This window comes from Ambystoma mexicanum, chromosome 13 (genome assembly GCF_040938575.1).
Source record: "Ambystoma mexicanum isolate Mex_15411 chromosome 13, UKY_AmexF1_1, whole genome shotgun sequence".
In the NCBI taxonomy this organism is placed as follows: domain Eukaryota; kingdom Metazoa; phylum Chordata; class Amphibia; order Caudata; family Ambystomatidae; genus Ambystoma; species Ambystoma mexicanum.
Window position 1 is genome coordinate 743831765 of NC_090938.1, and position 22265 is coordinate 743854029.

Below are 22265 nucleotides of genomic sequence, written 5' to 3' on the forward strand. Positions count from 1 at the left end.
AGTTGGAAAGTATCGCCACTATCAGATATAGTTCTCTTCCCAAGATGGTGACTTGGATTTGTGTCAATAGGCGATTTTCAATATGGCCATGGACACAATCAACCTCATCTTTTCCTAACTTCTTCCACTCCCTGGGAAGTAATTCCAATCTTACGGTACATCCCTTACTTCCACTTTAGAGTTGGGCCCAAATCTTCCTTTTTATTAAGAATGGCGTGGACTCTATATGTGGTGTTCTCCCTGGTATAGAGCGAAATGGTGGCTCCCTTCTTTGTGTTTCTCTTTCCCTTCCTGCCATTCTTCCCGGGATTCTTAAATTCCTCGATCTGGGCATAACAGACCTGAATATAAGTTAGCCCAATAGCCTCACTGCTTTTGTCTGAGGGTAGTGGTGATGGTACAAGTAAATTTAGGGGACAATGTCTTACGGAGTGCCTGTATTCCCAACAGGAATAATATATACGGTGTGGAGTTGGGGGTGGTATTATCAGATCCTCAGTAGGATCTACTAGGAAAGGGTTGCCCCAGCGATAGATGTTCTCGAGTCCTTGGCCGATCCAGGTGTCTCTAATCCCTGTAATTTATAGAGGAGTGTCCTTGGGGTGAATGGTTCTTGCTCTCCCTGTTCTGAAAGGCAGTATCCTGGAGGGAATCCACATTCCTGCCATGAGGGTTCTGGTTCACTCAAGGAAATGAGAGACTAGCCAGGTGGTATTTTTTCCCCCTCCTGCTCTACTAGGAACCGAGGATCAGATATGGCCTCTGTTCATTTATTCCCAAAAGTAGGTGGAGGGCTTTCTGTTTGTCAGCGAGGACTGATGGCTCTGATAAAATACCTCTCTTGGGTTGTGGCATTTGTTCACCTTCTTCCCGAAGGTATCGGGATGGCCGTTCTGGGGAGAAAGCAATATGTCTGGGGTTTTGGAGATCCTATCGTGTTTTGCCTTTAAGGGATAAGAAGTTGTCAGAGAAGATGCAGTAATGGGAGAGTTGTTCTTGCCCCTAGTAGGGGCTCCATCTAAGCTTTCAGTAGATTGGAGGGGCGGTTGAATTACCGTTACCAGTGACTCATGTTCCTAGTCTCCTCAAAGTACAATGTTGTTCTCTTCTGACCCCCAGATTTTATAAGGTTATTATTACATTTGTCTAAGGACTTTGAGACTCTATGCTCTCGATTTACCAGGTTTTCATTTTCCAGAGGAGAGAAATCTTTCACAGATAATACTGTGTCGGAAAGTCTGGTATTCTCCTACACGGACTCACCTTTGATCTGCTCACTCTCGACCTCCCCTTCCAAGTGATAAAGAACATTTTCTGAGGTTTTGCTCTTGTTAGATGAGCTTCCACAGTGTTCTCCCTTGGTTTCTCTATTTGTCTCCTCGATGGGCTGTTCCCATAAGATCTCATATACTAGGTGCCACACTATTTCCCCCTGCTGATCTTAATGGGAGTTGAAGAGAAATTTAAGAAAACAAATTTCAGCTCTTCTCCACAGGAGAGAAGGAGGGGTAGTATTTTCAACTCTCTTTCCCTACGGGATATAACATAGATTGCACAGTTGGTAGGGAAACGTATCTGTAAATCCACAGAGGTTATTGTTTTCTCTTCCCTGCACCAGATATTCCTGGGGACAAAATAGATGGTAAACGTTCCCGTCCACGCTCTTCCTTATGGGGAGAATGGCCTGTGAGGTCAGTAAGCGGAAGTGACCCCTATCCGGTAGCCAAAGTGGTTATGCGGGTCATGGTCTCTTAGTTGACTATGATCTAGTGGTCTTGCCCCTTTAGAGTGGAATGGTTTGGTCTCGTAAGTAAATGTCCTACTGGTGGAAAGGGTGATGTTAATAATTCCGGGCCTCTTTATCAGGGGACTAGAGGTCAAGTGATATTCTTTATTATTCAGGTGGGATCACCAGTTTGTATCAACTGAGCCCAATCCCATTCCTTACACCATATGTGAGGAGTCAGGAATGAGAGTCAGACATAAGTCAGCCATGTTTTGGGTTATAGACCTTTATTGAAAATAAAAGGGTTGGGAAAAGGCCTCTCTGACCCTGCAATAAGAGGAATTTCCCGACCTAAAACCAAAACTAAGGATCTGTCTGTGTCAGGATGTCAAAACAGAACTGTTCAGTGTCCAAATCTCTATTCTGACCCTCACACTAAAACTAAACTCTAAGGTGAAAAAGGGAATTGTCTTTAACCTTAAGTGATTTGAAAAAGTGTTCATAAAGTAGGAGGACTTAAGTTCCTTCAAGGATGCAGTTCTTGACTCCAGAGGGTTATTCCCTTCCCCTGTATTCTTCTTTACTCCTTGAGTGTGTTTCACACACAACTCTTCTTTGGGCCTCTCTTGGCCACGTATAACACTTGCACAAAAACAGATTGGTTTCAAAATCTTGGTTTCTTTCAAAAACAGTTCTTTGGGCCTCTTTTGGCCAAGCACAACATTTGCAAAATAACTGTTTGACTTCACAATTGTACTTTTCTCTCCAGAACAATTCTTTGGGCCATTTTTTGGCCCAGGGCAAAACATGCACACTGCACCGATTTGACTTCACAATGTTGGCTTGTTTCAGAACAGTTCTTTAGGCCTCTTTTGGCCAAGTACAATGCTTGCATACCAAACATGTTTTACACACTACAATTTGCCTGGTGTACTCTCCGGCCAGGACTTCTACTTCATTCACTTGAGATTGCCTGGTGTACTCTCCTGCCAGGACTTCTACTTCATCGGGTCTTCCTCCCGTTCCAAAAGCTGCTTGCATATGATAATGGATAATGTATCTTCTTGATATATTATCTTTGTTCTGCTGTTTTCATATTGACACTGTGTACATTTGCACGTTAGAAAGGGGTTTATTTTCGATTTAAATGCCCTTTCCTCAACATGTCCATCTCTCTGCTTTCTCTCAGGTATTGAACATTCAATTGTTAGCTTTTGGCGCTCTCGCTGACACGCCCTGGTGTCCCCATTGCTCTCAGGAGGACTCACTGGTCTCTGTAGGCGTTGGTTTTGTCTTTCACGGGCGGCCGGTGAAGGAATCCCTGCAGTCTCAATCTCACGGTCTGCTTTCCCTGGTTCAGAGGGTCCTTCTCGGCTGCCACTCGGCACGCCTGCTGTTCTCTCGGCTCCGGTAAGCAGAATACTGCTTTTCACCTTCTTTCAACGCACAGGAGTTCCTCACCGGCTTCCGGCATTCTCGTAGTGTCCCATGGCTTAGCAGTTCCTTCTTCCTCTGGTGGTGCAACGCCTGGCCCAACCACACCAGCTCTGGTTTCTAGTCTCTCCGCCTCACGCATAGAGGTGCAACACTCTCTCACCAGTCGCCACAGCAGCTGCCTTCCATTCTCAGTTTGGGATGCTTAAATTTCCCGGGCACAGGTGTGTGTCTGGAAACACTAGAGCGCTCACTAGGTCGGCAGTCTTTCCTATTCCACATTGCTCGATCTGTCTTCTTCGTCGCAGTACTTCGTGAACTCAGGGAATAGAAGTCCAATGATTTTGGATGAGCATTAAAAGGTTTTGATGGTAAATCACTTTTGATGGACTGATAAGTGGAATTGAAAAAAAGTAATTGCATCAGATTGGCAAGGTTGGTTCACAGATCTGATCTAAGGGGTTTCCCTGCTCTTCATGGGAAAGCGAGTGTAAACATGGCAATACGCCATGAGGTTTTCAGACATGGGGAGGTTATTCTCAAAGGAACATGGGGAATACCATGTCTCACCCGATGGAGCCATGACAGCTCCCCGGAGGCTGTATCCTCCCATGTGATACTCCCTCATACTACCACCTCCAGGGTTAGGATCAGGTAGCGGCTGCCGTCCCCTTGCCACATGAGAGGAGATTACCACCAGGAGATCAGTGATGACTCAACCGGATTCATCACAGTGGGCTTGGGAATTTATACATCCTGATACATTTTGAATGAGAGACCCCCGGGGAGGAGAGGGGTGGGCTCCGGGGATCACTACAGTCTGATACATTTTGAATGAGAGACCCCCTCCAGGGAGGAGATAGGGGGCTCTGGAATCTCTACATTCTGATACATTTTGAATGAGAGGCCCTCAGTGAGGTGAGGGTGGGCTCGGGAATCTCTACATTCTTAATGAGAGACCCTCCGGGAGGAGAGGGTGGGCTCAGGAATCTCTACCTTTAGATGATAGATTCTGTGTGAGAGACTGCCGGGGAGCAGAGGGTGGACTCAGGGACATCTACATTCTGATGCATTTTGAATGAGAGACCCCCAGGGAGGACAGGGTGTGCTCGCAAATCTCTACATTCTGATACATTCTGAATGAGAGACACCCCAGGGAGGAGAGTGTGAGCCTGGGAATCGCTACAGTCTGATACATTTTGAATGAGAGACCCCCAGGTATATCTACATTCTTATGCATTTTGAATGAGAGACCCTTGCGGATTAGAGGGTGGACTCGAGAATGTCTACACTCTGAATGAGAGACCCCCGGGAAGGAGAGAGTGGGCTCGGGAATATCTACATTCGGATACATTTTGAATGAGAGACCCCCGGGGAGGAGAGGGTGGTGTGAGAAACCTGAAGGTGTCTAACTTATTAGTCCCCGGGGATCTGTCATCCAGGTGGCCAGGACGTGGCCATCACTATGGGATCCAGTTCCTGGGGGTGGACCAGTGCAGGAGGATCACCTGGGTGAGGGGTCTTCGGGGAGTGGAAGTGGGACACTGAAGGGTGAGACGCGGTATCCCCTTCCTCATAACACCTTTTCCCCATCCTACTCTCTAGGATATCTAGAAACTCAACCCCCCACCCCCTTTTTGACACAAACACTTTCTCACATACTGATTACCATGAAAGACAAGGGACTAACAGCCGTATACCTGACATGTCCCAACACAAGGGTCAGGCAGAGTCAGGCAATTGCCGCTAATTACACACACAACTGACTGCCTTTTCCCTTCCCCATAGGGATAAAAGGCAGAGCACGAGAACACACTCTAGGCAAGGCCAAAAGCATGAGGAAGCAGCGATTCCAGCACGGCAGTTCAAAAGAAGGAGAAAGGCGGCGAGACCTGAAAGGACGTCAAGGAGGGAGTTGCCTTTGCCCTTTTCAACCCAGACCCGCAAAGCCTCTGACAAAAGAAATATAAGACTGGAATTGCAGCTGGCGAATGGTGTGACGGATGTCAGCGGTACATGGAACCCTCCCGCACGGATTGCCAAGGCGGGGAGACGAGGTTGCCATCGTGTTACCGTCCTTGACTCCAGCGGCAAAAGAAACACCAATGAGTTCAGCACAGCCGGTGAGTCGGAAGAACCGGATAGGGGGCCGGACTGTGTTAGGCTCAAGGTTGCAGTGGCAACATTAAGAAGATTAAAGCTACAAAGCTCTTTTGTGATCGAACTTGGTACCAGAGATAGACTGGTCCGGCGTCACGTGCGCACTCGTTCGGAGGCCTCTGGCTGTTACAACCTGTCCTGAACAAAGAGACTGTTAAACGGAAAAGGTATAGAAACAACAAGTACCAAGATGCCATAGGGAAGGCGGACGTGAGGTGTCATGGTGGTCATACAAGTGTCCAGCCAAATCCCTTGTACAATCGAAAAAAGTCCTTGACACGTTGATAAATGTTTAAGTATCTGAGGGAATTGTGAAACAGGCGTTTGCGCCCGACTGAGGAAAACGCTGTAGCAAACCCGTGGGTGTGTGAAACCCGCACTTGTCAGACACTAAGAGCGACCCAGCGAGACGTGATTGCCCTTCTGAAGTCTCTGTGAGTGAAGTTGGCAAGTGCTTTGGAAGGTCTGAGACCGGATGAGGGGGACCTAAACTAACTGGATGTTTAAAAAGACATTGAGACTCTCTGATATTACAGGTAAAGAGATTTCGATTGAAAATGCAGCAGATTGTGATGACAAACGTGAACCCGACTAAGGGATGTCCACAGTGAGTGGTTGGTCTGAGCCCGACTGAGGGAAGCTAACATTGTGAGAAGGATCGGAGCCCGGCTGAGGGGGATCCATGGGTGAAGAGTAATCGCCCGACGTAAAAAGAAATAGAAGGAACTTTTATTTTGTCATTTTGTGATACATCAGGCCCACTGAAGCCAGAGACTTTGCATGAAAGATTCTCGGACACAGACGGTCCGGATATAAAAATAAAAGAAACTGTAACCTTGTGCTGGAGAAGCACAGAAGTGTGCTGTGCTCACAAGTCCCGTCTTGCCCCGTGCTAGAAAACGTGGGGAAGAGAGACCCCGGCAATAACATCCTGACTTATCATTTAGTGAACACTTCTTTCTTTCTGGTGAACATTATCCCACACATATTTTCTAACATAGCAGTAAGGATTGGCAATAGGTTTCTTGGTATAGGCCTTTTTTATTTGATTAGACTCCACTTGGACAGTGTTATTATCATTTGATGGTCATAGCTTGCTCCCATTTTAGATTTAGGTTTAGATAAGGCATCTATCTCACCCATTGTACAGTTTAATAAACACCCTTGAACTGTGATCACTTGTGTCTTTCTTGCTTTGATACCATGGCTTTCTTACAGTGGGTACAGGGATCTCTACATTCTGATACATTCTGAATAAGAGACCCCCTGGGAGGCGAGGTTGGGCTCAGGGATCTCTACATTCTGATACATTCTGAATGAGAGACCCCCGCAGAGGAGAGGGTGGGCTCAGGAATCTCTACATGATACATTCTGAATGGGAGATGCCCAGGAGGAGAGGGTGGGCTCAGGAATCTCTACATGATACATTCTGAAGGAGAGACCCCTGGGGGGGAGAAGGTGGGCTCAGGAATCTCTATGTGATACATTCTGAATGGGAGACGCCCAGGAGGAGAGGGAGGGCTCAGGAATCTCTACATGATACATTCTGAATGGGAGACCCCCTGGGAGGAGAGGGAGGGCTCAGGAATCTCTACATGATACATTCTGAAGGAGAGACCCCTGGGGGGGAGAAGGTGGGCTCAGGAATCTCTACGTGATACATTCTGAATGGAAGATGCCCAGGAGGAGAGGGAGGGCTCGGGGATATCTACATTCTGATAGAATTGGGGGGTAAAGGGAGGATTGCCCCCTTTTGTATTGCTTCACTTTCATATCTTTATGGTTAAATACTAATGGCGAGATTTGGTGGGGGGTCGACTTTTTGGTAAATTAAGTGTAAGTTTATGAGGTCGAGATTTAGGCAAGTGATCATTTCAATACGACTTTTAGGGCAGGTGAGATTTTAGTAGGTGATTAAAAGATAGATCACTTTTTGACATATATTTTTCATTGTATTTTGTTTACTGGCGATTTTTCACTGAGGTGGGGGCTGGAAGGGGAGGGGTTGGCGGGCTGGGGGATCAGGGATATTAATGGGCCTCCACCCATCTTTTACAGAAAAACAGTGAAAATCAAATCAGTGATGAAAAATGCCCGGTAAAAACACATAGAACCCACAGGGGTGGAGTTTAACTTCACAATTCCTAGGATGAGAGCGGTGCCTTTAAAAGATACCTCTCTCTTCCAAGTCATTCCCAGGAAAAAACTGCCAGGGACATTTTCATGGACACTAACAGGGAGAGCTAACTTCCAATTAACTATCTGAAGTGACAGAGAACGTCTTAAGGGGGCACTAGATAACTTAGTGGCCTGCAGAGGACTATTTGTTAGAACCTCTGGCCCAAAGAAAGTGCTGTCAATAACAGTGGTACTGGAAGTAGTGTCTCTGATTCCAGTGGTAGGGTGGCCGTGCACTATAATGGAATGGACATACTAAGTATTGGAGGGAAATACCCCACTCCCTGTCCCCTTTCTGGGGCTTGACCCTCCCACATTAAGCAAAGCTGAAGACATCTCTGGGATGTCTGCACAAGGGCAAGTCTTCCAGTGACCAGAGGCCATGCTTTAGGCACTCTGCTCAGCAGCCTTTTTAGGGCAGCTAGGCTGACCTCTGGGATGGTCAGTTTTTCCACAGTCCAAGCAGGTGCTAGGGAGTCTGGGAATTACTGAGGAACCACCACTCACCTTTGAGTTAGTGGTGCCATCCTTCTTTTTGGACCCAGCCACAAGGGGTTACCCACTTCTACTTTGAGGCCCTGTAAGAAGGGAGAATGTTGGCCTGCCTTACCTGTCCCCTGATCACTGTGGTTAACTCTGTGAGAGACCCACAAGTCAGCCATCTTTGCTAGTTCCCTTGGATCAGTGATGATGGAATTAGCTAAGTGCTAATGCAAGTCAGGGAAGCAAGCATACAGGGGGTATATAGGGTTATACAGAAGGCAGGCTTTGCACTGTGAGCTTAGAGAGAGAGAGTGAGAGGCTGCAAGCGGTAATGTAAAACCCAGAGTCTATATTTTTAAATCACACATAGAAATGTTAAATCTCCCAGAAGTTAAGATGGAGCCGGGGTCTGTAGTGCGTAATAAATGTGAGGAACAGAGGACATCCACCGGGATAAAAGTGAGTCCACATTGAGGGCACATCAAGGCATGAGGAGACGTACCTTCTCAAGACACTCTTCACATCCTAGAGAGAGAAAGAGAAAGAGGACAAGATAAATAGTCATCCTACATTGTTCTAAATATTGATTTCCATTTTACAGAGACCCTGAGCTGTGATTCAAGGAAAGAGTTAGGTCGCTGCATTATCTAGTCTAGGAATCAGTTGAGCCTTCTGTGAGGTTTCTGGTCAGACAATGTTTGTGCTGGGAACTAGAGCCACTGTGTACTAAAGGTGGGGGGAGTAACATTCAGCTCAGACAAGTGGCCAGAGCCTGACATTACTGGGATATTTGAGGTTGCACTTAGATGTAGTGACTGTCATACAAACAAGGCATTAACTGTGATTAGATGGCATTACTGAGAGGTGCTGAGGTCGCACTTTGCATCTGCAGCACCTACACAAATGGGAATGAACATGACATACAGTGACTTTACAGGCATGCCAAGCACTAACTGGCATTAGATGAGTTTGAAGCTGCGCTTTGCATATAATGGAAACAACTGCACAAGTGGGAGACTGCACTCAGCATTACTGGGGTGTTTGGACTGGACTAGCTGTCATATCTCTCTCTCTCTCTCTCTCTCTCTCTCTCTCTCTCTCTCTCTCACACACACACACACACACAAACACACACACACACACACCAGGGTGGTGTGTCAGTGGGTGAGAGCAGTCTTTCATGCTGTCCCTCCCTCTCGGAGGTGTATTGTGAAGTGCACTCTCTTGGTTCTCTCTGTCTGGACAGTGTGGTTTGCTCACTCTGGTTCTCTCTGTCAGTGTGGTGTATCCCTCGGTTAGAGAACAGAACCTGCAAAATCGCACTAGTGCAGTGTGGTGTGCACTCTCTCTGTGTCGTTGCGGTCTCGTTTTCTCCCTCCTTCTGTCTCTGTGTCCCTCCATCCCTCTGCTTCCCTGTTCCTTCCATGCCACGCATCCTCCCTAACACTCCCTCCATCCCCCCTCACCTCCATCTTTCCCCTCCCTCCTTTCCCCATTTGTCCTCGTCCCCCTGTCCCACTACCTCTATTCCCCCTTTCTCTCTGCCCCCTCTCTCTTTCCCTTGTCCATCTTTCCCTGCCCCTCTCTTTTTCTTGATGGATTATGTTATGTGTGTGATTTGTACAGCGCTTACGGCCACACTCGGGCATCAAAGCTTTTGCTAACCTGACCCCCGGTTTGTGGAGTAGAGAATGTTCTCAGTTTATCGTGGAAGACCAACAGCAAGCTTGCTGTCCTTATTCTAGAAGCAGAGAGTTCACAGCCTGGCCACCTGTACTTGGTAAGAGCTGCCCAAAGCATTTATTCCATTTAAAAGACAGAGTTGCAGCCATTTGTCAATTGAGCGAAGGTGCCATGGTATTTCACCCCATTATGCCCTGCGGGGTAGGACCAACAGGTGAGACACCATCTCAATTCAGAATATCCCTTCATAATAGTAGAACAAGCATTAATAAAATATAGTGCCTTGAAGGGGATAAGCAAGTGATGTTCCTATATTATATTCTGTGAGGATATGGCAAACATTACTTAATGTAATCGTATTTCTGATGCTTGTACCTGCTTAGATTCACATGCTATGCATAGCCTGACATCTAGTGGTAGTCGCAGAGTATTGAATGACTTGTTTTCGAAATTCGAAACGGGGCGTCGACTGGGCGTGTCTGTAAGAATATCGCTTGTGTGATATGTACTGTACCCATGGTCCTTCATGCGTCGATATCCCTCAGATTGCTTTGTTTCTGACATGAGGGAGCATGAAGAGTTTGCGTGAGTACAACAAAGTCAAAGTATAAAAGATAAAGGTGAAAGACATCTATGAACCATGAACTCCAGGAGGCGAGGAAGGCTGGGCACATGTGAATCTAAGCAGATACATGCACCAGAAATACGATTGCGGTAAGTAATGTATGCCTTCTGAGGCTTGTGGATCTGCTTATAATCATTAGTGAGCAGTACCTGTACGATGTGGGTTGTGTGAAGGTACAGTGGCAAATAGATGTCTTAATACCTCTTGACCCACCTGTGAATCTGCTTTAGGGTGTGTGTCTAAGCAGTAGTGTTGTGTGAATGTGTGAATGGAACTCCAAGTAGCAGCTTTGCAAATTGCATCTAATGGAACATTTGCAATGAAAGCTAGAGTAGCCCCTGTGCCTCGAGTAGAGTGGGCTCTCGGTGTGAAAGGTAAGCATTTTTTAGATAGTGAGTAGCAAACTTGGATGCATTTGACTATCCATTTTGAGATAGTGGATTTAGAGACATGATCTCCTTCTCTACCAGATGCTATGGAAACAAAGGGCTGATCTGTTTTTTGTAGGGGTTCCGTTTTGTTTAGGTAGTGTGAGGGGTCAGAAATGTGAGGTGGATAACATTTAGATCATTTTTCAAACAATGCCGTTTTATTAAATCAAAAGTGCAAACCAACGCCTCACTTGCCCTACTATAACAGGGATTTCTCTGCCTACATAAACTAAGGAAAACACTCTAGCATAACATTTCTGGCCCTCAGACTTATACATAAACATAAACAAGAAAACATATGGCAATACTTGTATTAGCAACACATTCAAGTCTTTGATTGTAACCTCAGCGAATTCCCCTTCCCCAGGTTTTAAGTCAAGGTTAGTTCCGTTGAATAACTCAAAACAACAAGGAAACCCAGGTTTGAAACAAAGTTCCAACACAGTTTTCGGCCAAGTCAGTTTGATAAGAAAAACTTCCAACACTCCACAGTTCAACACAGAAAAGATCCTTTTCCTCCAGGAAGTTCCTTAAACAGTACCAATAGATTTTCGGTTAGGATGTTTTCCGTCACAACTTAGTTGATTCCCAAAACACAGTTTAGTTGAACTCTCATCACAGTGCTTCTCTCTCAGCACCATGAAACACAACCACTTCTTTGTCAGGATAAAGTCACAGTGTTTCTCTCCTAACACCGTGAGCAACACCTGCTTCCTTCACAGTACATTCAACTTCTGCCCAGGTCACTTTATACCAGGACTTCCACTTCCACCTGGGTCACTTTATACCAGGACTGCAACTTCTGCCTGGGTCACTTCATACCAGGACTTCCACTTCTGCCTGGGTCACCTTATACCAGGACTACCACTTCCACTTCTGCCTGGGTCACCTTATACCAGGACTTCCACTTCCACTTCTGCCTGGGTCACTTCATACCAGGACTTCCACTTCTGCCTGGGTCACCTTATACCAGGACTACCACTTCCACTTCTGCCTGGGTCACCTTATACCAGTACTTCCACTTCCACTTCTGCCCGGGTCACTTTATACCAGGACTTCCACTTCTGCCTGGGTCACCTTATACCAGGACTACCACTTCCACTTCTGCCTGGGTCACCTTATACCAGGACTTCCATTTCCACTTCTGCCTGGGTCACTTTATACCAGGACTTCCAATTCCACTTCTGCCTGGGTCACTTTATACCAGGACTTCCACTTCTGTCTGGGTCACTTTATACCAGGACTTCCACTTCCACTTCTGTCTGGGTCACTTTATACCAGGACTTCCACGTCAACTTCTGTCTGGGTCACTTTATACCAGGACTTCCACTTCTGCCTGGGTCACTTTATACCAGGACTTCCAATTCCACTTCTGCCTGGGTCACTTTATACCAGGACTTCCAATTCTGTCTGGGTCACCTTATACCAGGACTTCCACTTCCACTTCTGTCTGGGTCACTTTATACCAGGACTTCCAATTCCACTTCTTCCTGGGTCACTTTATACCAGGACTCCCACTTCTGCCTGGGTCACTTTATACCAGGACTTCCACTTCCACTTCTGCCTGGGTCACCTTATACCAGGACTTCCACTTCCACTTCTGCCTGGGTCACTTTATACCAGGACTTCCACTTCCACTTCTGCCTGGGTCACCTTATACCAGGACTTCCAATTCCACTTCTGCCTGGGTCACTTTATTCCAGGACTCCCACTTCTGCCTGGGTCACTTTATACCAGGACTTCCACTTCCACTTCCACTTCTGCCTGGGTCACTTTATACCAGGACTTCCAATTCCACTTCTGCCTGGGCCACTTTATACCAGGACTTCACTTCTGCCTGAGTCACTTTATACCAGGACTTCCACTTCCACTTCTGCCTGGGTCACTTTATACCAGGACTTCCAATTCCACTTCTTCCTGGGTCACTTTATACCAGGACTCCCACTTCTGCCTGGGTCACTTTATAGCAGGACTTCCACTTCCACTTCTGCCTGGGTCGCTTTATACCAGGACTTCCACTTCCACCTCTGCCTGGGTCACTTTATACCAGGACTCCCACTTCTGCCTGGGTCACTTTATAGCAGGACTTCCACTTCCACTTCTGCCTGGGTCACTTTATACCAGGACTTCCACTTCCACCTCTGCCTGGGTCACTTTATACCAGGACTTCCACTTCCACTTCTGCCTGGGTCACTTTATACCAGGACTTCCACTTCCACTTCTGTCTGGGTCACTTTATGCCAGGATTTCCACTTCCACTTCTGCCCGGGTCACTTTATACTAGGACATCCACTTCCACTTCTGCATGGGTCACTTTATACCAGGACCTCCACTTCTGCCTGGGCCACTTTATACCAGGACTTCCACATCCACTTCTGCCTGGGTCACTTCATACCAGGACTTCCACTTCTGTCTGGGTCACTTTATGCCAGGATTTCCGCTTCCACTTCTGCCCGGGTCACTTTATACTAGGACATCCACTTCCACTTCTGCCTGGTCACTTTATACCAGGACCTCCACTTCTGCCTGGGCCACTTTATACCAGGACTTCACTTCTGCCTGAGTCACTTTATACCAGGACCTCCACTTCCACTTCTGCCTGGGTCACTTTATACCAGGACTTCCACTTCTGCCTGGGTCACTTTATACCATGACTTCCACTTCCACTTCTGCCTGGGTCACTTTATACCAGGACTTCCATTTCGAACCCATCCTATGTTTTAGGATGCTCCAGGTCCCAACTCCCCCGCCCCCCTTTTTACAAAAACACTGGACAGAGGGTGACTGGCAGTAATAACATCCACTTACACACATCATACTGGACCCGTCCTGCTAATCGGGTCAGGCAAAGTCAGGCACTCGATACCAAGTGCATACACCTGATACCTATTAGCTCTCCTCACATGAATAATAGGCAGCACCCAAAGACACACTCTGAGCAAGGCGGAATACGAGTACGAGCAGGGCTTCTGGGAAGAAGGCAAGCCGACTGGAGCAGAACGACAGACCGAGGGACGGAAGCAGCGGGTTGGAAACTGTCACGTCTCGGCTAAATTGGAAGCTGCCTTGGCGATTGTCTGAGCGCTATCCGGCACGTAAACGTCTTGGAACCACAACTCCCACAACTCTTACTGTTACAACCACGTGACGTACACGCATGACGTTGCTGTGTTTTCATTGGTTGGGAACTTCATTTAACTTCCATCTATCCGGAGGTCGAGTGCTCCTAAACTGCTCTTAGTTACGAGCTCTGTTTCCGGATTCCTGTTTGACTTCCTGACTACCCGGCGCTTGAATCACGTTATTGTCCTTGTCTGTCTCCCGACGCCTGCCTCCCTCGATTGTTCCCCTTGGATTATATGAACCCGGCTTACCCATTATTGACCTCCCACTTCTGAATCCTCAAGTTTTGGTGACCCGTTAACCCGAACATTTGCGAAAGGGAAATAGCGTGAGATTAACGCTCGCTTCCCTGATCATTTCATTTCTTTCCTGGTCCACACCTATTGCTTTGTCCATTTGTTTTGGACGCTCAGCTGTTTACACTGTGGACTGCTTTGAACCTTTTTTGGGACGCTCTGCTGTTTACATTTGGATTGCTTTGAACCTTAATTTGGGACGCTCTGCTGTTTACATTTGGATTGCTTGGAACCTTAATTTGGGACGCTCTGCTGTTTACATTTGGATTGCTTGGAACCTTAATTTGGGACGCTCTGCTGTTTATACTTTTGATTGCTTTTGAGCCTAATTGAGACGCTCTGCTGCTTCCACCGTGGTGTTCCTAGGATACTGGCACACCTTCCCTTCACTCTTCATCCTCCTTGTTTTCTGCACTTCGATACCAGTAGGTTACTGGTATATCATTCCTACGGAGCAGGTAAGAGTGGGTAATTGTGGGCGGTGTCGGCTGTTTATTCTCCGGCACTACTTGGCTGCATTTCCTGAACAACTGTTTCATTCTTTGTTCCTCTAGCTCTGACGATTCTGCTCCGGCCTTTTCACTCAAGCCCCCGGCCTGCCAGGTGTATTGATCCCTGTAGGCTGAGCTCTTGGGAGGGAAGTCTTTGGCACATCACCTAAAAGACCCCAGATTCCTTGAAAGAAAGGAACTTCCCTAGAAGAGTGGGGAAGGATTATCTGCAACGACCAGAAATCAACCTCTGGGTTGTGACAGATTTAGGAGCCTTACAATAACGCCTATTTGTTATGGAGGCTGCATCAGACCCGATGGCAGCTCTCATGCAGGCTTTTTCCGCCTTGCGCACCGATATGGCCTCCGCCCATGCGACTTTACATCAACGCATGGATGTATTACAGAGCTTCGTGCAGCCATTACCCCATGATGAGGAATTCGGTGATGCCGCTGCAGCAGCACCTCCTCCTGTATCCCCTCCGGCTCCAGCTCCGGTTGTTCTTCCTGGGCCTTTTCCTTTGGCCCCACCCGAACGCTTTTTGGGGGATCCCAAGGCGTATCGGACTTTTGTGAATCAGTGTCGCCTCCACTTTCTTTGTCGTCCCTTGGCATTTCCAGACGCTACTACTAAGGCGGCCTTCGTTCTCTCCCATCTCGGTGGCACCGCCGCAGCATGGGCTAACCCGTTGCTGGAAGCCAATGATCCGGCTCTTTATGACTTCGATATGTTAATTCATTCCATGAACAGTGTTTTTGATATGCGATACAAAGCACAAACTTCGGATTTGGAATTCTTGGCTATTACTCAAGGCAAAACGGATCTCTTGACCTACCTGGCTCGTTTTAACCAGCTGGCGGCTGAAACCACGTGGCCAGAACAGAAGAAAGCGGCTGTTTTCTACAAAGGTCTGTCGGATGATCTAAAAGATGCCTTATCAGTGGTGCCCGCCCTTCCACCAGGTTTTCCTGAGTTACTCGACCTGGTCCTTCAAGTCGATGCTCGGATTCGGCAAAGAAGGGGCGAACGTCGGTATCCCGATATTCGTACCTCTTCGCGAGCAGATGGCACGACTCCTGTTTCTCAAGGTGAAGCCGAACCCATGCAAATCGGGGCCATCAGGGGTCCATTGTCCAAGGCTGAAAGAGAGAAACGGGTGCTGAACAACCTATGCTTCTATTGTGGCCAGTCAGGACATTATATTCGTATATGTCCTAAAAGACCCGCCAAACCGGCGGGAAACGCCAGGACTCGTCCGTAAACCGGGCCTTCAGGATGAGTCAAATGTACCCAGGCTCGGATATGTGTTTTCCATCTTCACATGTATATCTTACGATGTGTTTCAAGGCCCCTGGCATCAAACCATTTTCCAAACCTGTAATGATAGACTCCGGGGCTAGTGGGAATTATATGGATTCTGGCTTGGCCGAACGTTACAAACTACCCATAATTCCCAAAACACGACCCGAGGACATACATGCTGTAGACGGTTCCCGTTTGATATCCGGACAAGTCACGGAGCAAACGACTTCCCTACAAATGTCCACCTTACAAGGTCATTCGGAATCTATCACATTTGACCTTATAACGGCCCCCCAGTTCGGTATGATTCTGGGTCTATCTTGGCTGCAAACTCATAATCCCGTAATTGATTGGGTTGAACAAACCGTGCGGTTCTCATCCTCATTTTGCATACAGAAATGCCTTGGGTCTCACGAGGCAGCAGTCTTCTCTCCTTGCCTGGCCCTGGTGACTAGTATTCCTTCCATCAGTGCCTTATCCTCTATCCCGGGCCATGTGCTTCCATCGGAATACCGAGAATACTCGGATGTGTTTGATAAAGGCTTGTCAGAAAAACTGCCTCCACACCGAGAATACGACTGCCCCATCGATCTCATCCCTGGGGCAGTCATTCCACACGGTCGTATCTATTCGCTCACTCAAAAGGAAGAAGAACACCTGCGAGACTATGTGGACAATGCATTGCGCTTGGGACACATACGTCCATCCCGTTCACCAGCAGCCTCTCCGATTTTCTTTGTACCTAAAAAGGAAGGGGATTTACGCCCATGTGTGGATTATCGTGCTCTCAATAATGTCACGATCAAAAACCAGTATCCTCTACCACTTATCACAGAGCTCCTTGATAAAATGACCTCCTCTACCGTCTTCACCAAGTTGGATTTACGGGGAGCATACAACTTGGTGAGGATACGTAAGGGGGATGAATGGAAAACCGCATTCAAGACGAAGTTCGGGCTTTATGAATATTGTGTAATGCCCTTCGGGCTTTGCAATGCCCCAGCGACGTTCCAACACTTTGTTAATGATATTTTCAGGGACTTGTTGGATTGTTACGTCGTAATATATCTGGACGACATCCTGATATATTCAGAATCCTTACCACAACACATACAACATGTACGCTCTGTCCTGCTTCGTCTAAGGGAACACTCTCTCTTTGCTAAGCTGGAGAAGTGTGTGTTCCATGCATCGTCTGTAGAGTTCCTGGGTTTTCAAATATCCCAAAAGGGAGTGCTTATGTGCACCTCCAAGGTCCGGGCAGTACTGGATTGGCCTGTCCCGACTTCAGTAAAAACCCTTCAATCATTCTTGGGTTTCTCTAACTTCTACAGACGTTTCATCGCTTCCTTTTCCGAGATAGTTGCGCCACTGACTCGGTTGACCAGTCCGAAGGTCCCTTTCCTTTGGGATGAACAAGCGCAGTCTGCATTTCACAAACTGAAGGAGGCTTTTACCACTGCCCCCGTCTTGCAACACCCTAATCCGGCCCTTCCATTTATCGTGGAAGCCGATGCCTCTGCAATTGCCGTGGGGGCCATCCTGTCGCAGATTTGTCCGGCTACCCATCGACTACATCCGGTGGCTTTCCATTCCCGGAAACTAACGCCAGCCGAATGTAATTATACAATCATGGAGAGAGAATTACTGGCGATTAAGGTGGCATTCAATGAATGGAGACATCATCTATTAGGTGCTAAGCATCCCATTACTGTGTACACGGATCATCGGAACCTCCAAGCATTGTCCCATGTGAAATGCACCAATGCTAGGCAAATACGGTGGCATTTGTTTTTTACCATGTTTGATTTCACGGTGACATATCGCCCCGGTCCGTTACATGGAAAGGCGGACGCCTTATCACGTATTGGTACGGATATGGAAACTATGAAACAATCAACCCCAGTATTGTCCTCAGGGACTGTAGTGTGTGTTTGTTCGGTTTCTCCGTCCATCCTAGATGAGTTAAGGAGATGGGCCAAGGATCATGCTACTATACTTAAAGAGTTGGACGCCGAACTCATCACCGGTCTACCATATGTTAAAGGCCTACTATACCTGCCTGATAATCAAACCCGGAGAAAAGCCCTCGAATGGTCCCATGATCTCCCGTTGGCAGCTCACCCTGGTCGGGCTAAAACATATGACCTTCTCCACCGATGGTGTTGGTGGCCAGGTATGAAAAAGGACACCGAAACATATGTCTCCAAGTGTGCCGTATGTACACAGTGCAAAAGACCACCAGGTAAACCCGTGGGTCTTCTAATGAACATGCAATTACCCCCGTATCCGTGGCATACGGTCACCCTTGACTTTGTGGTGGAACTCCCTTGTATTGGGGGGATGTCCACCATTCTTGTAGTCGTGGACGTTTTCACCAAAATGGCACGATTTATTCCGTGCTCAGGAATACCTACTGCTTCTATGTTAGCGAGTCTGTTTTTTGACCATGTGGTGCGTTTTTTTGGCCTTCCTACGGTTCTGATATCTGACCGGGGGTCTCAATTTACCTCTCGCTTCTGGCGCTCCCTTACTTCATCTTTGGGTATTGATGCCCGCTTGTCCTCGGCCTACCATCCTCAGACGGATGGCCAGACTGAACGTACCAATGGCACTATGGAACAGTTTCTTCGCTGTCTGTGTCTGCAACATCAGTCTAATTGGTTTTCACTGCTAGGTGCAGCAGAATTTGCCTATAACAATTCTATCCATTCATCGATTGGCTGCTCTCCGTTTTATGCTTTATATGGTCTGCACCCAAGGACTCTGCCGCCTGTCTTGCCTTCTTTAAAACAGTTTCCCGCAGCTAATGCTGTGAAGGATTCCTTGCTGGCCATCCGTAAATCTGTGTTATCTCATTTACAAGCTGCGCAATGTCGTACCAAAATGCAGGCTGACAAGCGACGCGCACCGGCTCCTTCGTATTCTTGTGGTGACCGTGTGTGGCTCTCTTCAAAACATCTGGCCATTAAAGGTAAGAGGAAACTGTTGCCATGTTACCTGGGTCCTTATACGATTATACAATGCCTTAACCCTGTCACTGTTTGCCTAGAGATACCATCTCATTGGCGGGTGCACCCGGTGTTCCATGTCTCCTTGCTTCGCCCTTTTGTTCCTGGCACACGGTTGCCTGCTGTCCCCGCCCCGGTTACCGTCCATGGAGAGGACGAGTATGAGGTGCGTGCTATCATGGACACTCGCCTATGTCGTGGGGTCCGGTCTTACCTGATTGATTGGAAGGGGTACGGTCCGGAGGACAGGTCCTGGGAACCGGCCTCTAATTTGAACGCACCCCATTTGTTGCGTGCCTTTTGGTCTCAACGTTTGCGAAGACTCAGGAGAGAGCGCTCTTTGTGGAGGGGTACTGTCACGTCTCGGCTAAATTGGAAGCTGCCTTGGCGATTGTCTGAGCGCTATCCGGCACGTAAACGTCTTGGAACCACAACTCCCACAACTCTTACTGTTACAACCACGTGACGTACACGCATGACGTTGCTGTGTTTTCATTGGTTGGGAACTTCATTTAACTTCCATCTATCCGGAGGTCGAGTGCTCCTAAACTGCTCTTAGTTACGAGCTCTGTTCCCGGATTCCTGTTTGACTTCCTGACTACCCGGCGCTTGAATCACGTTATTGTCCTTGTCTGTCTCCCGACGCCTCCCTCCCTCGATTGTTCCCCTTGGATTATATGAACCCGGCTTACCCATTATTGACCTCCCACTTCTGAATCCTCAAGTTTTGGTGACCCGTTAACCCGAACATTTGCGAAAGGGAAATAGCGTGAGATTAACGCTCGCTTCCCTGATCATTTCATTTCTTTCCTGGTCCACACCTATTGCTTTGTCCATTTGTTTTGGACGCTCAGCTGTTTACACTGTGGATTGCTTTGAACCTTTTTTGGGACGCTCTGCTGTTTACATTTGGATTGCTTTGAACCTTAATTTGGGACGCTCTGCTGTTTACATTTGGATTGCTTGGAACCTTAATTTGGGACGCTCTGCTGTTTACATTTGGATTGCTTGGAACCTTAATTTGGGACGCTCTGCTGTTTATACTTTTGATTGCTTTTGAACCTAATTGAGACGCTCTGCTGCTTCCACCGTGGTGTTCCTAGGATACTGGCACACCTTCCCTTCACTCTTCATCCTCCTTGTTTTCTGCACTTCGATACCAGTAGGTTACTGGTATATCATTCCTACGGAGCAGGTAAGAGTGGGTAATTGTGGGCGGTGTCGGCTGTTTATTCTCCGGCACTACTTGGCTGCATTTCCTGAACAACTGTTTCATTCTTTGTTCCTCTAGCTCTGACGATTCTGCTCCGGCCTTTTCACTCAAGCCCCCGGCCTGCCAGGTGTATTGATCCCTGTAGGCTGAGCTCTTGGGAGGGAAGTCTTTGGCACATCACCTAAAAGACCCCAGATTCCTTGAAAGAAAGGAACTTCCCTAGAAGAGTGGGGAAGGATTATCTGCAACGACCAGAAATCAACCTCTGGGTTGTGACAGAAACCCCAAGAGTTCCTTACCAGAGGTCATTGCCGGCGACAGGCCGCGGACAACACGTGGAGAAGGCCAGATCCCACAAGTGAAGATTGCATTGTGTTCCTAGGCTGCCAGAGAGCCACTCAGAAGAGACGCACACAGCCGGTGAGTTCGGAAAGCGATCTGAAAGACTGGTGTGTGTTAGAGGTTTTTGAAGTGGCAACATTTACCACAAGTGGAGGCCACGCGCGTGTGAATGAAACGCAGACCTCTCAATGAACTTTAAAGTGAACAAGTAGCTACAAAGACAGCGATACTAAGGAACGGAGTGGTCTGGTGAAAGGAAGTAGCCCACTCGAAAGTCTCTGTTACAAGTGAACTGTTTGAAACATAAGCGTATGATCAGCAAAAGTGAAATAAAGAAGAACTCCCAGAGAAAGGGGGGGAAGTGAAAGTTGAACATTTAGTCGAAGTGGTCCTGCGAAGGTCATAGTTCAATCCATCGCACAATCGAAAGTCTTCGACTTGCTTGAATTGAAGAGACATTCTGAAAAGGGGTCTGAGCACGACTGTGAGAGACCCAAAGTGAGACAAGCATGGGGAAGGGAACCCCATTGCTTGTTTGTGTGGAACTATATTCTGAAAAGGGGTCTGAGCCCGACAGAGGGAGACCCGAAGTGAGACAAGCTTGGGGAAGGGAGCCTCCTTGCTTGTTCGCATTGAATTATATATGTTGAGGGGTCCAAGCCTGACATAGGGAGACCCAAAGTGAGACAAGCTTGGGGAAAGGAGCCCCTTGCTTCTTTGTGTTGAACTTTATTTTTTGTGAGTTCTGAGCCCGGCAGAGGGGAACCTTCTGGAACTGTTTTTGATGAAACCTTGTTTTGAAGCCAAAGAAAAGAGACTTGAATCTAGAAGGCCAGGCGGGCCTCGATCGATGTGGTGAACTGTTTATTGTGATAGAAGCTGAGCCAGGGTGTGTCATCCTGCCTACAGGGACAGCCTTATTCCGTGAGGTTTAACATGGGGAGGAGAGCTCGTTCAACCACACTTACATATTTCAACATTGATTTTCCTTTTCGCATACATTTCTTCTTTTTACACTTTTGTACAAAGAATAGGGCAGGCATTAGGTTTTGTTAACATAGGCCATTTTGATTTGACAGACTCCACTAGGACTGCGTTATTAATTATTTGATGGTCGAGACGTCTCCCATCTTAGTTATAGGGCAGACTAGGAGTTTCTCCGACCCCAACCATTTCAATAATGGTTTTACAAATAGTACCCATTATGTCAGTGTCATACTTGTGATACCATGCCTCCCCTACAGCAAGCAATGTCTCTATCTCCTGAACATCAACTTTCTTATAGGTCCACTTTTCAACCACTCTTGTCTTTTTGTTAAGCCACAAACCAAGTACTTTCAATTCAACCTCTATTCGCTTTGACAATGTTAGTTCATGACTAGTTGCTGTTCCGTTCACACCATAGTCATTCATTTACAAGCTCTACCTTTAAAGATGTTATATTAGCCTCATTTCCTCTTCTAGCAACAGTTATTCTCAAAGAAACCTTTACTTTAGCTTCTTTTGGCTGAGGGCAAAGATTGTCCAACTCTTGGCTTATTGTAATGCTTGTTTTCTTTGGGTCACAATATTGAGGTTTAACACTCGGTTTCACAGGATACAATGTTATTGTGACTTTACTCATGCTTGGTCTTTGTGTTAAAATCACTTTTAGGCACACGCAACTATTATTAACTTGGTTAAAGCAGTTTTTTATAAGGTTCAACACCTCCTTCCACAGCGTATTCGTCTATATGCGAGTGGTACAATTGTTGCACTCCCATTGT

General features: G+C 47.2%; 1 protein-coding gene across 3 annotated transcripts in view; it reads right to left on the reverse strand.

Moving 5' to 3' along the window:
• LOC138521882 (E3 ubiquitin-protein ligase TRIM39-like) overlaps window positions 1-22265 on the reverse strand; it is a 204988-nt gene that overhangs the window by 125631 nt on the left and 57092 nt on the right. For all 3 annotated transcript variants that reach the window (XR_011283151.1, XM_069635043.1, XM_069635044.1), the window contains one exon: window positions 8484-8506. Coding sequence is in view for 2 of the 3 variants with exons in the window: in XM_069635043.1 (XP_069491144.1) it covers window positions 8484-8506 (23 nt within the window). In the remaining variant the exon portion in view is untranslated. The remainder of the gene's footprint in view (window positions 1-8483; window positions 8507-22265) is intronic.